Source organism: Phascolarctos cinereus, unplaced genomic scaffold (assembly GCF_003287225.1).
Source record: "Phascolarctos cinereus isolate Bilbo 61053 unplaced genomic scaffold, phaCin_HiC Scaffold_5;HRSCAF=322, whole genome shotgun sequence".
In the NCBI taxonomy this organism is placed as follows: Eukaryota; Metazoa; Chordata; class Mammalia; order Diprotodontia; family Phascolarctidae; genus Phascolarctos; species Phascolarctos cinereus.
Genome location: NW_027555958.1, coordinates 438,696,452 through 438,718,392, shown reverse-complemented (window position 1 = coordinate 438,718,392; position 21,941 = coordinate 438,696,452). Strand labels below are relative to the sequence as shown.

The window sequence follows — 21,941 nt, the reverse complement described above, 5'->3', positions numbered from 1 at the left end:
GCCCTGCCAATCTAAAATGGCTGCTCAGTAATACTTTAATTGCAGTTTCATGGAAACAAATTGCTATTTAACTACAATGAGCATTTCTGTGACTTGGCTGAACTAACAATATAGACAAAGTATTGGGAACAAAGTGACAAGTAACATCCAGCGGTAGCCTTGAGGTCCCAGCAACCTCAGCCTAGGCACCCGGGACAGCTTCAGAGTAGATGAGGCTTCAGCTAACTGATGGTGAGCTCTCTATCACTTCCTTAATTTCATAGGGACAAGCTAGAACACAGGAAGAGCTCCTTCACCAGACACTGGTAGATGGCAGCTGGACAGTAGCCATCCTAGGTGATGTTGGAGAAGTCATCTCTGAAACTGTTTCCTTAACTCTATAAAATGAGAGGGTTCCGGCTAGATGACCTCAAAGGTCCATTCCAACTTTAAATTCATGATCCTATGGCTCCTTCTTTTATTACGTGAATTATCTGTAGTTTTTAAAAGGGATAATGGGTAGAAGGATTCAGGCTACACTGGAAAGAGTGATGGATTGGAGAGCTATAAGACCTTCGTTCAATTCCAGGCTTGGCTATCTACCATTGGGCAAGTCACCTAACATGTCACAGTCTCGATTTCTTCATCTGTAAAATAAGGCAGTTGGACTAGATGACCTTAAAAATCTCTTCCATCTCCAAATACATGATCTTGTGTAAAGTACTTTGTAACCATCAAAGTGCCTACCACTTATGGCAATATGTTACATATAAATACTTCTTGTTGAGTCATTTCAATCATATCTGACTCCTTGTAACCCCACTTGGGGTTTTCTTGGCAAAGATCCTGGAGCGGTTTGCCATCTCCTTCTCTAGTTCATTTGACAGATGAGGAAACTGAGGCAAACAGGGTGAAGTGACTTGCTCGGAGTCACATAGCTAGTCTGAAGCCAGATTTGAGCTCAGAAAGATGAGTCTTCCTGATCCTAGGCTCTGCACTCTATCAACTGTGCCATCTAGAGGAACACCTTAAAATTCTGTGACAGCAGCGCCTGAAGCCATTTTATTGAGGGGTTTCATTTTGAATGATCAGTCCTTGCAAATATCATTCCTATGTATTTATTTATTTTTATACCGACGTATGATATTGTTTGTGTGTTGGGAGAACTCCCAGGCTAAGGCCTCCGTCCACTGATACAAATGGGCATCGGCTCTGTAAATCAGTCCAGAGAATTACCTGGGTCATTAGCATTCCAAGTGACTTTACCCTGAGCACACAGCAGAGGAAGGACCTGAACCTGGGCCTACCCCACTCTCAAGCCTCCCCTCCAGCCACTATGACGTGATGCCTGTCATAAGCACTAACAGGGAGATAGGTTGTAAACACAGTTAATATCCTGAAAACGACCTAATTTCATGGGGCTTCATTCTGGCACGACAGTTTTCTCATTTTATGTTTCACAAGACACTAACAGAATAGGTTCCGATAGTTTGTGATAAATCACCATGGCCTGGAAATACAGTATCTCGTGGCAAACAACTTGATTCAGAAAGCCTCAACATCCCAATGCCTTCCGGGATGTGTAAATCTCATAACTAGACAGCTGGATAGGTAAAAACATTAAACCCTTTTTAGAGGGCAATCTCTTTACAAAATGGTTTCATTAATACGAGTGACAATTTGCATGATTGAGACATTCATATGTATCATAAACATAATTTAAAAAAAAATCCGGAGTTCAGTGGGGTGCTGTCACATAGGGAGGGCTGCCCTTGATTCTTAACGGCACTTGCTGTTAGGAACTTGGGAGCCATTTTCCTTCTATGGTACAATGAATATGAAATAAGCCTTTTTTAAAGAACAGCATACATTTCACAGACTAATAATATAACAAACGCAGTGGACAAAAGGTGAATATGTCCATGTACTGTTTTTTTTTTTTCCTTCTTCTTTCAAGCGGTGTTTCAAGGCAGGAGGTTGGTGAGGGGGAGAAAAAGCTGCCTACCCCATCCCTGTTCTCATAAAAATAAACCTAAGTGTTTTCAGTAGCTTTCTATCCACCCAGAGCATCCCCATTAGGGCCCATTTTATTGTTTGAAATGCCTCTGGTTTCAAGGAAGTGTTTTACCTAAAGCAAGACTACTACTTAAATATTCTCTATTGTATATTCATAGCTCCATTAGGCCTTCTCCAATTTAGCACATCAAAGCCAAGGCTTCATCGCTTGCTATGTGGATTATATGAACATGAGTGACATTTGTAATCTTAGAGGTCTGCAACTTAAGAAATGCTTTTAAAAGCTTGTTATTAAATAGGTAGCAGGGCTTCAGAAGCCCGCTGTATATAATAGTTCATTTAAAGTCTTTAATGAACTTAGACCTCTAAATCACTAAATGCCCGACTACATTACTTACTCAAAGTTATTAACCATCTTCTTAGTATTTCTAGGTTAGATCGGACAACTGAAAAGCTGTGGGAAATGCAGGGGGAGGAGGGGGGATGCTCAGGAAGGAGGGAGGACAGAAGGCACTTGTAATTCAACTAACACTTTCTGTTCCTACAGAATCCTCAGGAGTCAAAGGACCTTTAGCCAGGATCCTAAAGAATAATTTTTTGAAAGCACTAATCAAAGAAACCATTCCTTTACCGCCAGGTTCTTGACCAGAAACTGCCAAACGCTAGAAATTCAAACATCTATGGCGTTTCTGTTTTTAACTTCTTCCTAGAAAAAAGCTCACCAGGCTGAAGTAGTGTGACGGCCATCTTTTTTTGTCCTATTTATAGAATGCTTCATTTTAGAATGACCCCCTACCACCACCACCAGGCCTCCACTCCCAGTGTGAAATGTGGAAAGTACCAAGTGAGGCCTTGGTGGACAGCAAAGCAGGAGACCTCAAAGGGAAACCGGCAGTTAGCTTTAGACATGCAGAGCTCAACTTCTGCAATTAGGTAGTCTATCTGTATCACCACAGACAGTGTATGTATCAGGAGCTTTCCCAGTTGCAGATAAAACAAAATAAATATTATTTTTAAAAGCAAAAAGGAAATCGAAAGTCTAAGTATCAACACACTTCATTTTATTGGTCTGCAATAAAAAGTCGTGAGATTTGCTAATGGTTAATTCATCCAACGCCCCACAGCAGCAATGTCTCGAGGTGCCCAGTTTTCTCCCCATTTCTCTCCAGGCACTAGACATGTGCCTACTGGGTCGTCCAAAATGTTCTTTCCCCAGGGCATCTCTAAAGGGGTTGAGGGAACCACGGTGGATACTGGGCTGTCTCAAAACTAGTAAACAAATATCACAAGCCTATGACCAGATGAAACCTGAATCCTCTGCAAACATATGGGAAGGCAGAGAGAGAGGAAAAGAGGGGACAGGCACAAGGAAGGAATAGAGGGGCAATCATAGGAAAAAACAAAATAAACAGATCACACTATAGACCATATCGGTACTCAAAACTCACTGGGAAATGGCTTCTTCCCCCATTGAAGATGGCCATCAAATGAGCTCTGGGCTCCTGTCAGCTAACAGAACCTGCAAACAGGTACCTGGAAAGGTTTAGAGATGCTATTTCCTTCAAAAACCATAAACTGGGTAAGAGAAAAGAAAAGATAGACATTGGTCATTAGGCCTTTTGCTTTAACATGCTTTTCATCAGTATACAGTATTCTCCAAGTGGAAATGGGCTGAGGAGCTGAAGCAGTCAGATAATGAATATTTGATAAATATATATCTATATCTATATATGTGTGCACTATACCCCCCCCCACCCACACACAGAACCTCATTGCTACATGGGAGAATGTAGTGAGATGTTTGCTATTATAAGAATTAATATTCTGAACGGGGAAAAACACTGTTTGAAGCCTTTACCCCTGTACTTCTGCTAGAGATGACATGGTGAAGTAGTCTGAAGAAAGCCTTATTGGCAGAGTGCGGAAACACAGATGACACCTCTCCTACCCAAAATAAATAAAATGAACTTGCAGTCAAAGCACCAGAACCAAAAACTCTTCAAAATACAGGACAAAAAAGAAGTGTTTAAAACCAAACACGGTTTCGTATTTTCCTTTTAAGTTTTTATTATTTAAATACACCATACTAGAGCAAATGTCTCTGAAAATATCACAAATAAAAGATTTGTCTTCATTCAGCAAATTAGAAGGGGGGGCAGAATTTCTACACAGTAGCTTCTATGAGCCTGACTTTTTTTTTTTCCAATTTTTCCTTTTTTTTTTGCCATGGGAAGTAGCAACATTAGGACAAAAAACACTTACATGCATACATACATTGTATTTTACAGAGATACAATAAAAGTGTTTGTGTGATTGAGCATCACAAAAGCCACATCTCTTTCCTTTATCTCATGGTTCAGTTTGGATTGAAACACATTTCCTTACGACACCTAAATATACAGAGAGCAAAGAGAATGTTGTTAAGGAAAAACACAGGGTACAAACTCCGGCCAGTGCCCTGCTAATTGTTAATGAGGGTAGAAAGCAGATTTGAACGCTTCTTTTAATTAGCTTCATTAGTCATTTCCCTCCCACCCCCCCCAACCCCCCCACCCTAGCCCCCTCCTCTCCGGTGGATCTTTTTTTTTTTTCATATTCTCTACAGTCTCCCATTAGCCCAGGTTCATGGAGTCCTTAATGCTCATATTCAGTCATTTTAATACACCAATAAATGTGGGAAGGGCAATCAGGAATAAAGAAGGTGCAGTGGTATGAAGCTGGCGCTGGGGCTAGCTACAAAGGTGACTTGTCTACTGGAGACACACAGGATCCATCTGGGATGAACAAAATTTGAGATGAAGGCACGCATTCTGCATTACTCTGACCTTTTAGCAGACCTGGAAGAAATAAAAAATGGGCATCTTAGCCAAAACGCTAAATGTGAGAGATAGGAAACTCAAACACGACTGCTTTTGTCTTCTCCACATTCACTAATCCCCTTTTATTAGACTACTTTCCAACTGTGACTTGATTGAAGCTTTCTACGCTACTTACTCAGGCGCTGGAGAGCGAAGGCATAACATTTTAGACAGGTTTTACTAGCGGGGAAAATGAGACAAGAAATGGGACTTTCAGAAAGTTTCAGAAGAGTGCCGTCCTTTCCGAGGAATGGCTTAAACTAGATAAGAGTGGGCTCCCCTTTTTGAAAAATAATGACAGAGGATGCCTTGCCCTCCACTATGATGGCTCCAGATATTACGTCTACAGCTACAGCAAGCTTCATCTCTAATGACCTACGTATATGATTATTCCATTCAGATTTCTCATCTGCTATGTCACTTAATGTTACATAAACATGGCAATACATGAAGTCAAACCCATGTGCTTCTACACTTGATGTGTTAATGAATTGCGATAATTAAAAGTGCCTAGCTCAAGAGAAATTCGACTTTCATGGGGAAGTTGGAAATGATCATCCGCACAGTCTTCAAATACAATCTGTTTGCAATTACCAAAATGAAATAATATATATTAGGTTTTCATGGTTTTTTAAATGACATTTTGAGCTTCCCAGGAAGTTTTCTTTTCACCCTTTGACTAAGTTACTAAAAGCCTGAGGTCTATTAGTAACGGCAACCCCCCACTTTCCAGCTAATTAAAGTGGTGGAGGCTGAAATCCCCAGAGTTGAAGCTCAGTGTGAGAAAGGTAATTTGTCTGTCCAGAACAAAGATTAGGGAGCAGCCAGGAAGCATATTTAATAAATGAGCATCCAGTGTCCTCCACGATGGACACACACCCGCACGCCACCAATTATATAACTACAAGAGAATTGCTGAGTGATATGGAAACAAGCAGACTCTAAATTTTCCTCTAAGTGAATGGAGGGATGAAATCTAACTCCCGTTTTATTGAAAAAGTATAGATAAGTTGGTGCTCAGTACAATGGTCTGATAGCCTCACTTTTAAATGGAAGGGGGAATCGGGTAACAGGCAGCGATTTACAAACACTATGGAAGGTATCTGAGTGTGTTTATTTGGCCCTATAGACAGGCTATAAATGTTCTCCTGAGGATAACTAAGCTTCCTTTAAATGATACAGCCTACAGGGTTTTTTCCTTTTCCTTTTTTTTTTTAGGTCCAGACACACTAGTGCTGTGACATTTCACTTAAGAGGAGGCATCCGATTTAGAGCCTTGAAATTCTTTTTCTTAGAACACACAATCAATGATGCAGAATTACATTGGAACTAAAAAAAAAAAGATTACAAACCCTGTGGACAGATCTTATAACAAGATAGAACTTTAAAGGGGCTAAATAAGTTGATGTTTTCTATTTAATAAGCAGTCTTTAAAAAGACAATGTTGAAATAATCAGCTTATTATATATATGTATGTTCGTATACACACACACATACACTCTATCAGTGGAATTATAGGTAGGTTTTGCATGTGTATTATATGTGTTCAACATGTAACTGGACTTATAGTCTACGACAAAATAAAAATGGCTATTTTTCTATATGGTAAATTTAGTGATGGAATAAAGAAATCTATAACTAGGCTGTTACCTCTGAAAAAAAGAGAAGCTATAGAAGTTAAATTTACAAAAAAGAATTCATGAACACCCTCTCCTTTACTTTCTTATTAATGTATGTGAAGTGCTTTGCGAACTTAAAGTGTGATATAAACACTGGTCACTGTTATTACTAGTAGTAATATCTACTAACCAAACGATCACCTATGGAACCGCCACCTAGTAAACTGATTGTGTTCACAAAACACAGAAGGCCAAAATGTAAGATAATTCTATTAACAGGGAAATGGCTTTAATCAGCCCTAAAACAGGCAGCTTTTCAGAACGTATCTAAGAAGCACGTATCTTAAAAGTATCTTTCCTTATGCTTTTGAAGTGCTATTACCATTTGGGACCCCCTGTCTGGCCTTTCTATTTCCCAGGCTGAAACAGGTACATTGCTAGGATTAGGTTCTTTCTACTGAAGTAGTTTCTGTTGTCCAAAAGAAGGATCCCCCAGTCTTCTTTCCTGCCAATGCCAAGTGTGGAAAACAGGAAGGATGCTATCCAGAAATACATACATACATTCATATACATATATGTGTGTATGTATATGTAGGTGTGTGTGTATATATGTGTGTGTGTGTGTCTATATATGTATATATCTTACTTTATAAGATGCTATCCAGAAATATACAAATGTGTATCTATGTGTATGTAGATGTACTTATATATGTATATATCCTATTTCATAGGAAAAGATGCTATCCAGAAATATCTAACAGAAAGCCACACTTCTTAGCTACTGTCCCTCTTCCTTCCCAAACTCTTCATCTACTTCACTGAGTGTGGATGAATGCAGTTTAATAAGCTGGGAAATCAACACTGAGGCCTTCTCTTTTTCTCTTAAGTGTCCTCTCACACAGTGCTTGGTTGGCGATGGGGCTGCCACACTCTGACCCGCTTCACAGGCCTGGTCCAGTTTTCCATATCTTCTCTACCTGCTCCCTTCTTCACCGTGCATGATGGTGAAGCTTTCACAATCATTTTTATGCTTTGCTAAAGCCAAGGAAAGAAATGGGCTAAAACTAGTGACAAACTTAAGATCCCATTCAAAGAAAAAATTAAACTTTTATATTATGGCAGGAGAGGGAAAGAAGATATCAACCTTTTGATTCCTGAAGCACATTGCACTTTTTTCCACTACTCTGTATAAATAGGAATGACTTTACCTCTTTTTTGAAATGACTCTCTACAAGTATTCATTTAACAGATTCATTGCTCTGGTAAGTCTGCACTCTAAATTTATTTCATTAAAATTCACAAACATATAAATCTATGAATTGTGGCATGTATTTGTACTTCCTTGAAGGGATGGCTTTGATATCTATTTGCCATTATTAAGTAGTTACAGTAACAAGAAATTAGGACTTTTGTACTTAGCTAAAATGCTATTGAGTTTCCTTGATTAATTGACATTGTAATATAAATACTTTTATTTACTCAGTTTGTTAATGTTTGCTTTCCAAGGCAGAGACTAGAGCTTTAATTCAATTTTGTTCATAACTTAGGTGGGGGGAGGGAAAATATAAAGCCATTATACTATAATGGTACTTTTATTTTTAGTAGTTAAAATTTAAATTAAAAAAAAAAATTGGCATTACCTCCTTGCATTCTAAAGAAAAAGTCCTTGGCATTTGCCTTTGTAAGTTACAGGAGACAAAGAAACCTACTATTTCCCCCCACACTTTTGAAGCTTGCTGAATTCCTCTTTTCAGATAAATGTTATTTTTCGTGATCCTTGCAACAGACATTAATGAAGTTCCTATTGTAAATCTATAAAGAATTACCAAGTGAAGTGTGCGCTTTTTGTTTCAATGCAATAACTCAGTCCTGTGCGATTGCCTGGGTTAATGATGAAAAAGTCAAATAGACTATCAGAGCTGATGGAAAAATCTATCACCAATCTGAAATTAAAATTCATCTGTGGTCAATAAGATTTAATATCCATGCAAGTGGCACTGTAAAGAGTAAATGAATCAATGTCATCAATACATAATCAGTATGAAATATGATGTGAATAAAATTATGTGTGAGACTCATACATTTCACTCTTTTCTGGACCAGTGTGGAATGAACAGTCTCTTAACTGAAGGTTGACAGTAATTGTTACAAATTAAGCACAGCGGTTATCAAAATGCACTCGCTTGCATAGCTGTAAGACTTATTAAGGAGATTAAAATAGATCTCAAACTATCCAGTTCTAAGGGTGCTGGACAACTGTTGATCGGAACATTTCCCTCTGAAATGCCTTCTAATGTGCCATAATTTGTACCCGTATATAATTTACTCATCTATAAGTATGGTCCAAAGGCTTTCAAGTTATGGATCCGAAAGAGAGATACATAATCTTTAATGGCGCCATTAGTGGTGCAGAGAGCTTGGAGAGACTAAGAACTTTGTTTTAAATGTCATAACTTATTCAAATTTATGGGCCTACCAATCAACAGAAATGTTCTCCTCCGGTATTACAGTATGTTTTGTAAAACTGCTATTCTAAAAATAAATCCAAAGCAAATTGGAGGAGGGATGGCAGGTGTCTAGATTTCAACCAGCAATACAGGACTCTTTCTTCATGTCAAAGACATGTAGTCCTGTTTATAAAAATTAAGGTTCTAATTCTCCTCCCATGACTATGCATCTCCAAAGGATCCAATAGGATCTGGTGATTAGTAAGTTTCATATTGGGCTTGGTTTTACATGCCCCAAGCCAGGGGCCAGTTGAGGCTAAAACCAAATTAAGACAAGCAGATTTCCCTAACAGGTATCTCTCCACCTAAGAGTATTTGCATCTGGTCACCCTGTTTCTGAACACCAAACCTGGATCTCATCTGTGTCTCTTACAAGGGTGACACAAAAGAAAACCACAGCCTAGAAAACTCAAGGTTGGAAGAGGCAAGCTGTCCCACCTTGCCCTAAGAAAGCTCATTAGTAATTGTTGGGTATTCACCTTCTGGTCTGACAGTAGTGGATTGCTTTGAAGTGAATTCAAATGACCATTGATGAGAGCTGTAGGTCTATCATGTTCACAAAATAAACTGCCATTGATGTAGTGAAACCGGTCTCCCGGGACCAGGCGATTCCGGCAGGTAGAGCACGTAAAACACTGTGAGGAAAGATAAAAATCATTGGAAACAGGTGTAAAATGAAGCCTTTTCAGGCCAAGTCTGGAGCCACCAAACAAGATGGGGGTGTCTACCAAGTACAGAAAAACACTTGAGTTTTAAGGTTTTGGGTTTTTTTTTTCCTAATAGGCCATTGCCAGGGGTATCAGCCCCACTTCAATGGATGTGTACGTTGTGTGCCCAAGCATGTAATAATCACAAAGAGAGACCCCTCCCGAGGAAAATACCTTCATGCGCTCTACTATTCTGAAGGGTTCCCTTGCTAGTCACAGTATACAGGGATGAGCAGAGTGTATACTAGGTGAGTACCCCGATAAGAACGCAATGAAATACAACAGCCAGAGGGAGGAGGAGAGGGGAGCCAAGCGCTACCTTCAGATGATAAACGTTGCCTTGCGCCCGCATGACGAGCTCACTGGCAGGGATGGACTGTCCGCAAGCGCTGCACGCCCCACTGTTTCCAAATAACCTGAAACAAAGGTGATGGCAACCATGAGTGTTTCAGCTGCGTCAAAGATCTCTGCCCCCAGATCCCAGACCAAATCCTTCCCTACTCTCCAGCCCTACTCGAAGTTCTTTTTGAGGCACAAGCCTCAGAGTTCTGCAACTGATTTACATCAAACAGGAAACCCATTTTGGGGGAAGGGATTGACTAACTTCTGCCCACCACACAGGAAGAAGAAGCACCAGATTTAATCAAAAATATTGACTTACACCTCTAGCAAATACAAAAGAATTCTGTACTACACACATTTTTATCAGATTACTGAGTTCATCATAAAAAAAGAAAGGATACAATTCATGACGGGAGTTTAAATGCATTGTGTCCTTGAAATTATATGAAGAACTCTTTTGTACTTTAATCATATCTTGAGATATGAGTCATCAAAAGGGTTAAGAGGATTTGATTGTATATCTAAGAAGACATCATGCTCAGTGTATTGAAACTCCAGTAAACCTCCATCAGGGAAGAGTTTCCATTAGAAACTCTCTGCTATCCAGGTTGATATATAATGTGTACGGGTTAACCTTTTCAATCATGGTGTCAACACTTAAGATTTGCCTCTGCTCATCTCTTTCATCCTAACCTTCTCTCTCTCTTGATAATGAAATGCTTGCTCCAACTTCCCTCTATCTGCTCCTGAGTCCACAATTTAGATTACTTCATCTCTGCTAGCAACAAACTGAATGAAATTTCGATTTGAGCAGAAAGTAATTTACCGGGATCTGGACCCATTTGTCATCATATCTCTCTGGGTGTTTGCTGTATCACTGCAGTTTTCCTATGCAATCAAATGAGACCACAACATCTGCCATGGGGGGGGGGAGAGGAGAGAGAGGGAGAGGGAGGGAGGGGGAAGAGGGAAAAGGCTATGGGAGAGGGGGAGAAGAGTACAAGGAAGTCGAGTGTAGTGAAAAGAGATACATAATTTTCTAAATGTGTTTAAAGGCACAACAAGAGATTTTAAACGAAGACTGAACTTCCACTTTCAGAGAGCATCCACAAGGCTAGCATTTTATTTCTTTTGATCCTTCCTTCTTAAAGATCCACATTTTTTTTTAATCAAACCCAAATGACTCCATAGTGGAAGGTGAGGATCAGAACAAGTGGGCAGGGTCACAGACCTACTTTCAGAATGGGGTCACCAGGATTTACAAATTAACGTATGTGTCATAATAAATATTAATATTTGCATTTCCTCCTTGTCCAAATAAAGTCATAAAATTCTGCTGGTGTCAAAATTCGAAGACGTGTTCCTATAGAATACTCGTAATCTGAATGATTGCAGCATGCCTCTGTATAAAAAAATAATTGCTTTGAGTTTTCAGAATCTGGTCTTGCAGAGGAGGCTTGTCATGTTCAAACTACTAATTTGCTGTCGCCACTTTATTGAAAATAGCCTGTAAGTTGTTATTAAATGTATCGACTGAACGACAGGGAGAGTAGTAAAACTGCCCCTTAAGATGGCTTTTAATAGGAAGACCGAGAAACAAATTTTGCAGCAGCATCGATTTGAAGAGTTCAATCAAAACTCCATTTCAAAACTAATTAGTCTGAGATGCACGACACATTGACACGTTCTTGCAGAATCAGGAATGGTTACAAAGGGAAGGCAGGACCTCCAGCCAAAGGACAGCAGTGCCTGGAAGCTCTGGGGCCACTGAGATGGTTGGGGTCTAAAGCTTGACCACTTCAGGATTATTGATGAAATCCTACTGGGTTTTTTCTTTCTTTCCTTCTTTCCCTCCCTTGCCCACCCTCCTCCATCTCCCAGCACTGGATTTTCTTAGGCTCTGGGTGTCACCACCACAAAGTTTGGAGAACAGGGTGGGCAGAGAAGAGAAACAGCGCTGGGGGAAAGTATGAGCAATGACCAGTTTTCCTCCATTCCCCCAAAAAGAACAGAAAAGAACAAGAGTTTAAGTAATAACAACAAAAAGTTAAAAACCTGTCAGTGTGGCAAAATGGACGTTGGGGACTTAAGGAGATTGGGGGGTGGGGGAGTGACTGGGAAAACAGAATACTAGCACGGAGGACCAAATATCCTCTTATGATGAATATGAGCTCTCTATAAGTATTTCTGAGAACAAGAGTCTGTAATTACGGCTGCCACCACCCCCAACAGGTTCACGTGTACCACACCATCTTAAAAACACACTCTCCCAGCACCGATCTGATTGTGCTGCCTGAGTGTTCATTTATTTAACAATTCACCCTGAGTAAAGTCAGCTGCACGTCTTTGGCAGCTAAGTGTATTTTAATAATCCGTGCAGTCATATGTAATCCAAAAGCTTTTCATACATCTTATTTTCCCCAGCACTGGCTCCATAACCTTTCAGAGAACAATCAACCCCACCCCATCCCCAATCACATGATGTACAAAAGAGTAGAAAATCATAGTTACAAAGTTTGGAAATGACTAAAATCTCCGAGTGGCTAATGCACTATTTAACAACATATTAATGCTGTTGGAGATTGCTCCATGCTCTTGTTTCAGGGAGGCCTCGAGAGCCTACCGGTTGATGTCTCTAAACACACGGCACATTGTCCTCTCCCCCTTCACCCAGGATGAAGGCGACTATTAGAAACTCGACTTTTTTTTCCCCCTGAAAAGTTTTTTTTTTTCTGTGAGGCTAGAGAGTTAATTATCTAACCAGGGGGACTGTCCAGGACAGTGTTTGATTTAAAAGGCTCGAGGCTTTAGGTGCTCAATTAAGTAGCTATCGGTCTCAGACTGGACTTTAATGGGCTCTTTTCTCTTTAACTCAAGCTACGGGGAGATATACCCCAGGTCAGGCTAATTAAAGCCAGGGGACTCTTTAATTGTGATGACAGAATCGGTTTCAGTTTCCTTTCTTTGGGTCCTCAGTCCAAGAAGGTCGTTAATATTTCAGCATTTGGGCAACACAATCGATCACAAACATCAAGCGGTCCCTTATATGGAAAAGAAGCCGAAGAAGGAGAAATGCCCCACAAGCCTGCATTCTAAAGGTGGTTCGCTCTTATTGGAGAACTCCCATGTAGCTGGGTCCTATTTGTCAGCTCTGCCCTCAACTCTCTCCCAATGACGTTAAGAGATGGAGAAGAGGAGGAAGGAAGGGGAAAAAGATAGTCCTATTTTTAGTTTGGTATCACATCTCAGCATCATCTTGGAAATCTGATGACCAATAGCTGGGCTCATTTTCAAGTATGTTACTACTTTAAGGAGCAAACATGTAATATTAAGAGATTCCTGGAGGTGTTTCCTAAACCGAGAGGCAAACGGGGGTAACACGCTACACGTTCCTACCTACAAGTAAATATATCAGCAACCTATCAGAAGAGAAAAATGCACATCTACAGCTACTGATCCAAAGCAATTGGTGTCCCTGCAAGTTCCTGTATTTAATCTAAATTCTGCACTAGCTATATTAAATCGTAACAAAGAAATGCAACACAGAAATTACGCCTGGAGCCAAGTCCATTAAAGGTACTTCAGAATAACTAGAGACCGAGCACCTTAAAAGCCCCAGAAGCTATTGATACTTAAGAGGGGGGCTGTGCATAATGGCAAGTGCTGCATTAGAAAGAGGGGGAAAAAATCAGCCAAATTACGCTTGGTTAATTCAGAGTAACAGATCTGCCCCCAAGTGAATTGGAGGCCTTGAATTAATTCTGTTATGACAAATCAAGATAAACGTTCCCCCTAAATTGCATGCGATTTAATTAATTTTTGAGATCCTGGGTTTTTTTTTCTCCTAGCTAATAGTTCACATGCTCCTATGCTGTCATTGTGCTTGAGTGGGCAGACTTCAAAGTGATATTAAATAACCAACTATTAGATTTACCTAGCACGTCCTATTGGAAAAATGCCATTTAATTACCTAGCCTGTTCAATTAAAGGGACAGCATTCTCTGAATATAGCAGCTTGCTGTTGATTACCAGGGAAATGAACTCGCCTGCCTGGCGGGCTCCTAGATTTCTTACCACCACTGTCCCTCCCCCAAACCCCAGCCCCAACACACACAGACACACAGACACACACCCCTCCGAACACCCTCCCCCTGCTGCTGCTGCCGTTGCTGCCGTCTCCTCCCTCCCCCAGCCCCCTACCCCGCCCCGCTGCACGGTGCAGACTGCGGCTGCGGAGAGCCACGTGAATTGCAAAGAAGGGAGCACGCAGCAGCGAGAGGCGATAGCTATTCTCCAGCGGAGCTCCCGCCCTTTTGCTCGCCCCAGGCCCGGGGCGTCTGCTCCGCTCCGCCCTGCACCGCAGCAGCGGCGGCAGCGACAGTAGCAGCGCAGCTAGAGTCAGCCGTCGGGGCACACGGCTCGCGCGCCACCACCGCACCACCAGCCCCCCACCTTGGCCTAGTTCACCGGCCTGCAAGCCCGGTGAAGTCGGGCAAACCACACAGCTTGGGACCCACACACAGCCTTCCGTTGGACTTCCTTTCCCTCCCCCACCCCGTAAGCCCCACCCGTCTCTCCACTAACTTCCTTCTCAGAAGGCAGCAGCAGGACCCAAGAGAGGAGGAAACAGTGGGGTGCGGAGGGAGGAGAAAAGAGGAGAGACTGAAAGGGACCGGGAAGCTTAAGAGTCCAGAAGCAACTTTGCTGCACAAGACGGTGGGGGCGTTTCCAAAAAATCAAGACCAACAAAAAATGCGGGGGGGGGGGTGCGGAAAGGCAGAGAGTAGGTTGGCCTGGGTCCCTTTAAGAACCGCCAGAATAACAGCCCCCCCCTCCAGACTTCCCCTCCCTCTCTTAGAGGCCAATTTTGTTAATTAAATGTTTTGTTTGCAACGGGGTTCTCATTCATTTCGGACACGTCATTCTGAGCAGATCTAAGCCAGAGACCAGATCTCATTAGATAAAACCCATCAGAACTAAGAGAAAATGGAGGAGCCTCTAATTAAAGCTTTTAATTGTGTGCGGATTCCCGGCTGCTGGCGGCTGGAGCTGGGGCTGCGGCAGCTTTATCTGAAATCTGGAGAGTGAGGGCAGAAGCCCCGTCGTTACTCTCCACCCAAAGGATCCCTACCCTTAAAGGGATGGGGAGAGGGGTCAGCAAGGTAATCCATCTCCCCCCCCACTTTAGTTCCCCTTCCTTCCCACTCAGGCCCGGCTGGCTTGCCTGCCTCTTCCAGCTTACCCAATGAAGGTAGAATCTGCTTCTTTTAGCTAGATCTGGGTCGTTTTCAAAAGCCACAACCTCAAGACAGTTTAAAAGCCCCTTAATAAATCGCTCTGTGGTCCCAGCCCCCGCTCAGGAGAGCACCAGTCCCTTTCACCTGGCGGCAGCCGTTTTAGCTGATCAATCCGCTTTTCATTTTGTTATTCACGTCTAATTTTCCCCCAGCGACTCCGATTAAGAGTTGTGCACATGGATTTGGCCTCGGATAAGGGAACTGACAGCTCTTCAAACTGGGGGGTGGGGAATGGAAGGAGAGGGGGAAAAAAGTATAGGTCAAGTCACTTCTAGATAAACAAACCCAAACCCCACCCCCAGCAGGTCTGGCTAGAGCCTTGCTGAAACTGCCCAGATCCATTCTGGAATTTGGGTGGGTGGGTAGTGGGTGCTAGAAGAGGTCCCTAGACTTCTCGGTATGGGGTGGCAGGCTGAAGACTAAACTTATCAGAGTTCAGTTCAGTAAATGGAAGACTTCGACGTTCTTCACAGATCTCCTAAATATTCATTCGAGTGATGCAGTTCAAGTTTCAGTGAATGCCTCACTCCTGCACATGCTAAGTTAAGTCCAATTATCCAGATCCAGGGTAAAGGGGAGAAAGTCAGAAGATGGAAGAAGGCCATCAATTCTGAAACACCCAAAGCTGATCACACTCCTTGTTCGTAATTGCAGAGAACACGGAAAAACAAAATAGGCATTCATTTTTGGCCCCCATGAAATAAGTCTTATGCCTGAACTTGCCTTGGGGAAATTCAAATGGACCGGAGGCATCTTCTCTTTTTAATTAGTGACAATCAGAAGGGAAGGTTTGTTTGCCACTTTAGAGGGTTATGAAACTGTACCACCATTCACTGCATCTGAACAGTTGTGCCCTTTTCCCCCCCACTTCAAACTAAACCTCTTCTTATCCACAGTTCTGCTCTGTTTAATTACAACAGTCAGGCTTATGGTGTTGCTTGGATGGAAGACCAGAAAAGCATTACCACACTGTACCCCCCCCCTCATGTGCTGATTTCCCAACATTTACTGCTGAAAGCACATTTAGTGACTATTATACTACAATTTTCCTTTAAAAAATAAAACCCTTTTCTTCTTATATTCCTTTCTTCTGAGTACATTGAGAAGGCAAGCGTGTTGCCAAAGGTTGCATTATTAAAATAAATAAAAACTCAATTACCCCCATCGTTTTAAACTGATGACAACTGAAGGAACATTTCCTTATTCATGCTCAATATATGCTATTTACATCCTTCAAAACCTAATGGAGATTAAGGCCAGTGCTCCAAAAATAAACTTTTAAGGTATTATAAACCAACTGATTCCTCCACAAGCAAAGGAAAAAGCAACAACTTTCCTATAAACTATTAAAGGAGGAGGGGAAAATACTTAAGAATACACTTGGCATTTCCAGTTAAAACCCCCAAACATTTAAATAGAATGCAATTTATCCTAAAACTCTCCATTTCTCTTATACCAGCCATGGTCTTTTATTTTTTTAATTACTGGATGCTGAAATAGAACACCTCCTAGAAGCATTCATGTGCATCAGTCTATCAAACCATTTACTCAAATTAAATGTGTGTAATCCTTCAAATGCCTCCTTTCAAATTAATGAGTTTAAGGAGCTTGAGTTCACCTGAAAAGATCTTATAGGCACCTAACCTCCTGAATTCTTTCTATTAATTGCACTGAAACTTGTTAGAAAAGATCATGATGTTACTATACATTAACTAAAGAATGCAAAATTAACATATTTCACAGTTGGGTTTTTCACAAATTTGTTTGAACTAGGGTGGTAGGTGCACACACACACACACACACACACAGAGACACACACAGTGGTAGGTACGCCCCCACACCCTCAAAGAAACAAACAAACAAAAAAAAATCTTGACCTCTTCTTCAGGAAATATCAATCTTTTCTACATTGCAAACTACACAAGGTTGTAAGTTCCTGGACTCTATATAACAAACAAACAGTATAAAGACAAACATTACTACTAGATTCTTTGGCTACAATCAGAATTACAGGCCTTTACACTGATAGTTAATCAGTCTTTTACAGGGAGCATAAAGAATGAGTCACTCTCTTTCCACTCAAAAAAGTTTAAAGGTACTTATGTAAATATTATAATTAATCAGATACCACCATGGGTAAGTCACTTCCCCTTAACTAGTTTTATTTTGAAGTCAACTGGGTGTCCGTTGTTTCTCTGTAAATACTACTGCCCAACCTTTAGGAAAGCAGATTAGACTGCCTTTTGATTTTTGTTTATTTTTAGTGGGGACTCCTTTTGGACTGGCAGCCACATGAAAGAGATCAGGGGGCCCCCACGGTCTTTCCCCTGGGCCTCCCAGTAATAACCTGAAGCTGGGCACCAAGACACATTCTTACAGAGCGTGGGGGTTCACAGCTAATTTAAAATAAAAACTAGAAAGGGAACAAGAAAGCAAACAATTCCAACTTCTCTTCCTGCTGCCAACTCAACCTCCTTTTCTTCTTTCAGTCCTTTCGCACCCAGAAAACATGGTGAGGAAGCAACAGATGATTGTGGCAGGTACAGCTTCCGCCCACCCACCCCACGTTTGCATTCCCGGGACTCCCCACCCCACCAGATCTCAGACATACAGCATCTGCTTACCTAATGTAGTCATTTCTGCAAAGGATCATACCACTCTTGGTGTAACAGGACGTGCCAATGTCCCCAAGCTGAGCCTGGCAGCAAGAGCACTTCAGGCACCGGCTATGCCAATAGCTGTCCATGGCATAGAGCAGGAAGCGGTCGGCGATCTTGCCCCCGCAGCCGGCGCACCTTTTCCAGGAGAGGGCGCCCGCCGTCACCGGGGGAGGTTGCGAGCTGCTGCCCGGATTCACCATGGTCTGTAGGAAGGAAAGGAAGGAGAGACACAAAACAGGGAAAGGGGGGGGTGGGGTTTGAATCAAGCGGCTGATCGCGTGTGTGTGTGTGTGTGTGTGTGTGTGTGTGTGTGTGTGTGTGTGTGTCTGCGCGCGCAGAAGGTCTCAGTTTCCTTTCCCCAAAGGGTTGCTGATAAGTAGGGGGCAGGCTGGGGAGGTAAGGTCAGCAATAGTAGGGCGAGGGAGGAAGGAAGGGGCACAAACCAGACCCTCTTTCACAAACACTTTTCCTAGGGCTTGGTTCCGAATCCAAGAAGCTCCCTCTGAACTTTGCAGAACAGCCCCACACTGACAACTTCTGCTTGGAGACTGTCAAAAGTCTTCTAGCGAGAGGCTCTGCAGTGCGATTCCCTCCTTCCCACCCACCCACTCTCAACTCCCCGCCCCCAGCCTCCGCCTATCCCCCCCCACCTCCGCACGCATCTAGCCCCAGCAAATGAGGGTCATTTACCCCACCGCCTCACCCCCAGCCCCAGCAGTGGAGGCAGGAGGGCGAGTAGAAGCAGTGTGGGCAAGTTAGCAGGCAGGGAGGCCGAGGCCAGGCTCCCCACCCCCCGCAACCCCTACCCCCATGTCATGCCCAACTCTGGGAAGTGCAGCTGGAGCTCAAGTTGGGAACACTTCAGTTTCCTGAAAGGGAGGGAGAGAGAGAGGGAGCAGAAGGAAATAGAAAGAGTGGGGGTGGGAGGGGAAAGGGGGATGGAGGATGGGAGTGGGGGGAGAGGGAGAGAAGGAAAGAGTGCAGTGCGTAAAGTTGCGAAACTGGTTTTTCGGATTTTTTAAACAGCACCTTTCACATGCCATTGTGGTGACGGCCATTCCCATTATTGTTCCAAATCTCATTTCATTCTGAAGATCAATGAGTGTTTTCTCTGGGTTTTCAGGACACCGGCCAGAATAATAGATCATTGAACTTTAGGACGCCTGTTAACTTCCTATACAAACACACTCCACTTTTGTCTCGCTAATCTGCCCTTGATCAGTAATTTAAATGCTAAAGCTTTGTTCCATCAAAAAAAAAAAGGGGGGTAGGAAGAAGTAGGAGGAGGGAAGAACTTTGCTGATAATCTGAGAACCATCAAGGGATACACAAGTTAAATTCGAGCTAGCCAGGCTGTCACCAAAAACGGCTTTTAAAAAAATTCCCCCACACTTTCTAAATGAATGCCACGAGAGAGGCAGCAACTGGGGGATAATATAGGAATCAATTTATAAAGCTTAGACTAAACCGATTAATTTGTGGCCTCCGATCCCGAGTCCAATAAACTCCTAGTGCTCCTCCAGTCACTTATACTATAAAAAGATCAAGTTATTTACTGCCAATTAAGCAGCATGTTTTTGTCTTTGTCCTTTGTAAGCCGAGTGTGTGTACTCATACCAAGGCTTTGGGCCATCTCCTAAAGGCATTCACACCGATACCTCCGAAGAGAGACGGCGAACTTTTTTTTTTTTTGCCTGCCCCTGGCCCAACTTGGTGGCTGGCTAGAGGGGAGGGCACCAAAAACCAAGTGCCCCGGTTCCTAAAATAGGCCGATTTTTAAACACATTTCCTCCGAAAGCGTCCCTGAACGTGTCTCTAGTGACCACACAATAAACCAGAAAAAGAACTCCACCAATTAAGCTGTAACAAAACCCCGAGACTTTGGAAACAGGACCACTCTAAAACCCATTAGCATTGCATTTATCCGAATGCATCATACCTTTATGTAAATTGATTTATCTGATGCATTTACTCGAGGAATTGCTTTTTGTTACAATTTCAGCCCTAACCCAAATGAATCTGCATTTCCTGCCCAGAGTCTTAAAACTGTTTCCCTTTACGTTTTAATCGCTTTGAATTCCTTTAAGGGGGGAGAGGGGGAGAGAGGCGGGGAGAGATTCCACGCTGCTTATCCTGAATCTTTGGTGAGAAGTAATATATATTTATGTGTGTGTGTGTGTGTGTGTCTGTATATTATGTCTGTTACATATATATTTTTTTTGAAGGAAACATTACACCGACAAAAGCATCCAGTAACCCCATTAGCTAAAGCTCTTAAGGACAAGCAATACCTTAATGCTGATTAAATCTAAAAGAGATGATGAATCTAGGACTGACCAGAAACTGACTCCCCAGATAACTAAGGACGGGCCCTCATCAAGTTTCATTTAGAGTTGGAAAAAAAAAAAAGCTTTTAAGTTAAATAGGCTTATATTCTAGTAATTACATAGCCGAGCAATTTAGGTCCTGGGATAGAGTCAGTGAAACAGAAAGCAGAACTGGCAGCTAGAGGCAAAATAAGCCCCCCTTTAACAACGTCTCTGGTGTTTTTTAATGGAGACCAAGGGAGGGACAGGCGTAGAGCTGGCAATTTGTAGTACAAAAATGGATGCTTAATTCATGTCTTGATTTTAATTAGGTGATTCACCGGATTTCTCCTGGATTGAAACAAAAGACTTATAAGCCAAAAGGAATTTTTTTCTTAAAAAAAAAAGACACCAATACAAAACCCTGCCCATTTTGATCCTTTCTGCCACTGTTTCAAAAATAGTGTTTACTGGGGGTTGAAGAGGGGTTGGGGGAGGAGGGAGGCAAGACTATTTTTCCCTACCTCAATTCATAACCGAAACAGGCAAAGCCTTTCACTTCTGCGCTGGAAAGGCGCTCCCCCCCCCAACCAAGCCCTCTTCTTCGAACAAGCCCTTTTGTAAAGCAGGGACCGCTACAAAGCTGACGGCCCTGGTGCTCGCCTGCCTGCCGGCCTGCCGGCCTCCTGCTCGGTCCACCCGCCTGCCAGCCCGCCCCCCAGCCTGCCTTCCTCTATAGTTTCAGACTCTCTCATTATCTAAGCCGACGTATTGTTTACTTGCAATTTGGGACGGTGAAGGGAAAGCAGCCAAAGAAAACAACCACCGTACAGGACACCCCCCTCCCCGGTCGCCGGGCCACCAGCACCACCAACCCCGCTGCTACCAACCCCCAAGCCCTCCCCCCCACCCTCTCTACACACACACACACACACACACACACACACACACACACACACACACACACACACACACACATACACACACACACACACACCCCTCCCGCCCCATCTCATCTCCTCAGCAAGTCCGCTTACCTGCTTTTCCCCTATATTGCAAAAAAACGGCGGCGGCGGCGGCTGCGAGATCTCAGTGGAGCCGCTCGCTGGGCTTCCCCGGGGCTGGTGGACTGATGAAGCTGGATGGATGGATGGATGGATGGATGGATGGATGGATGGATGGATGGATGGATGGATGGATGGATGGATGAAGGGAGGGAGGGGGCGAGTTCTTCTTGCAGAAGTGGAGTGGAAGGGGGGAGGAGGAGGGGGTGGGACAAGGTAATCTTTTTTCTTTCTTTCTTTCTTTTTTTTAATGCGCGGCTCTATTGGTGGGTCGGGTGCCCCCCAGTGAAGTGGCCGCCCGGCCCAGGAGCAGAGGGTTCAGTCTCAGTCCTCTTTCTCTTCCTCCTCCTCCTCCTCCTCCTCCAGCTTCGCTCGAGCAGCTGCAAGGCTGGCTGGTTGGCTAGCTCTGGGGCCCCCGCGAGCTGCTCGGCTTCAGGCGCGGCGGCGGCGACTGCTGCAGTCGCTGCTGCAAGTTTGGCAATGTGGCTTCACTTTGTATATTCGGCACCCCCCCCCCGCCCTGCCGGCCCCCCCTCCTCCTCCTCCTTCTCCTCCTCCTTCCTTCCCTCCCTCACTCGCTCTGGTC

General features: G+C 43.1%; 1 protein-coding gene across 3 annotated transcripts; it reads right to left on the bottom strand.

Moving 5' to 3' along the window:
* Positions 1-4,629: 4,629 nt before the first annotated feature.
* LMO4 (LIM domain only 4) lies at positions 4,630-21,879 on the bottom strand. 3 transcript variants are annotated; one of them, XM_020988760.2, is made up of 5 exons: positions 21,329-21,879; positions 17,950-18,188; positions 10,006-10,102; positions 9,459-9,614; positions 4,630-4,832 (listed from the first exon to the last, which is right to left on the bottom strand). In XM_020988760.2, exons 2-5 carry the CDS (start codon positions 18,183-18,185, stop codon positions 4,824-4,826), a joined length of 498 nt encoding a protein of 165 aa, XP_020844419.1. In that variant the 5' UTR covers positions 18,186-18,188; positions 21,329-21,879; the 3' UTR covers positions 4,630-4,823. The 3 variants fall into 3 exon arrangements, with proteins under 3 accessions (XP_020844419.1, XP_020844418.1, XP_020844420.1); XM_020988759.2 differs by lacking the exon at positions 21,329-21,879 and adding an exon at positions 18,792-18,888; XM_020988761.2 differs by lacking the exon at positions 21,329-21,879 and adding an exon at positions 18,434-18,550.
* Positions 21,880-21,941: the final 62 nt, after the last annotated feature.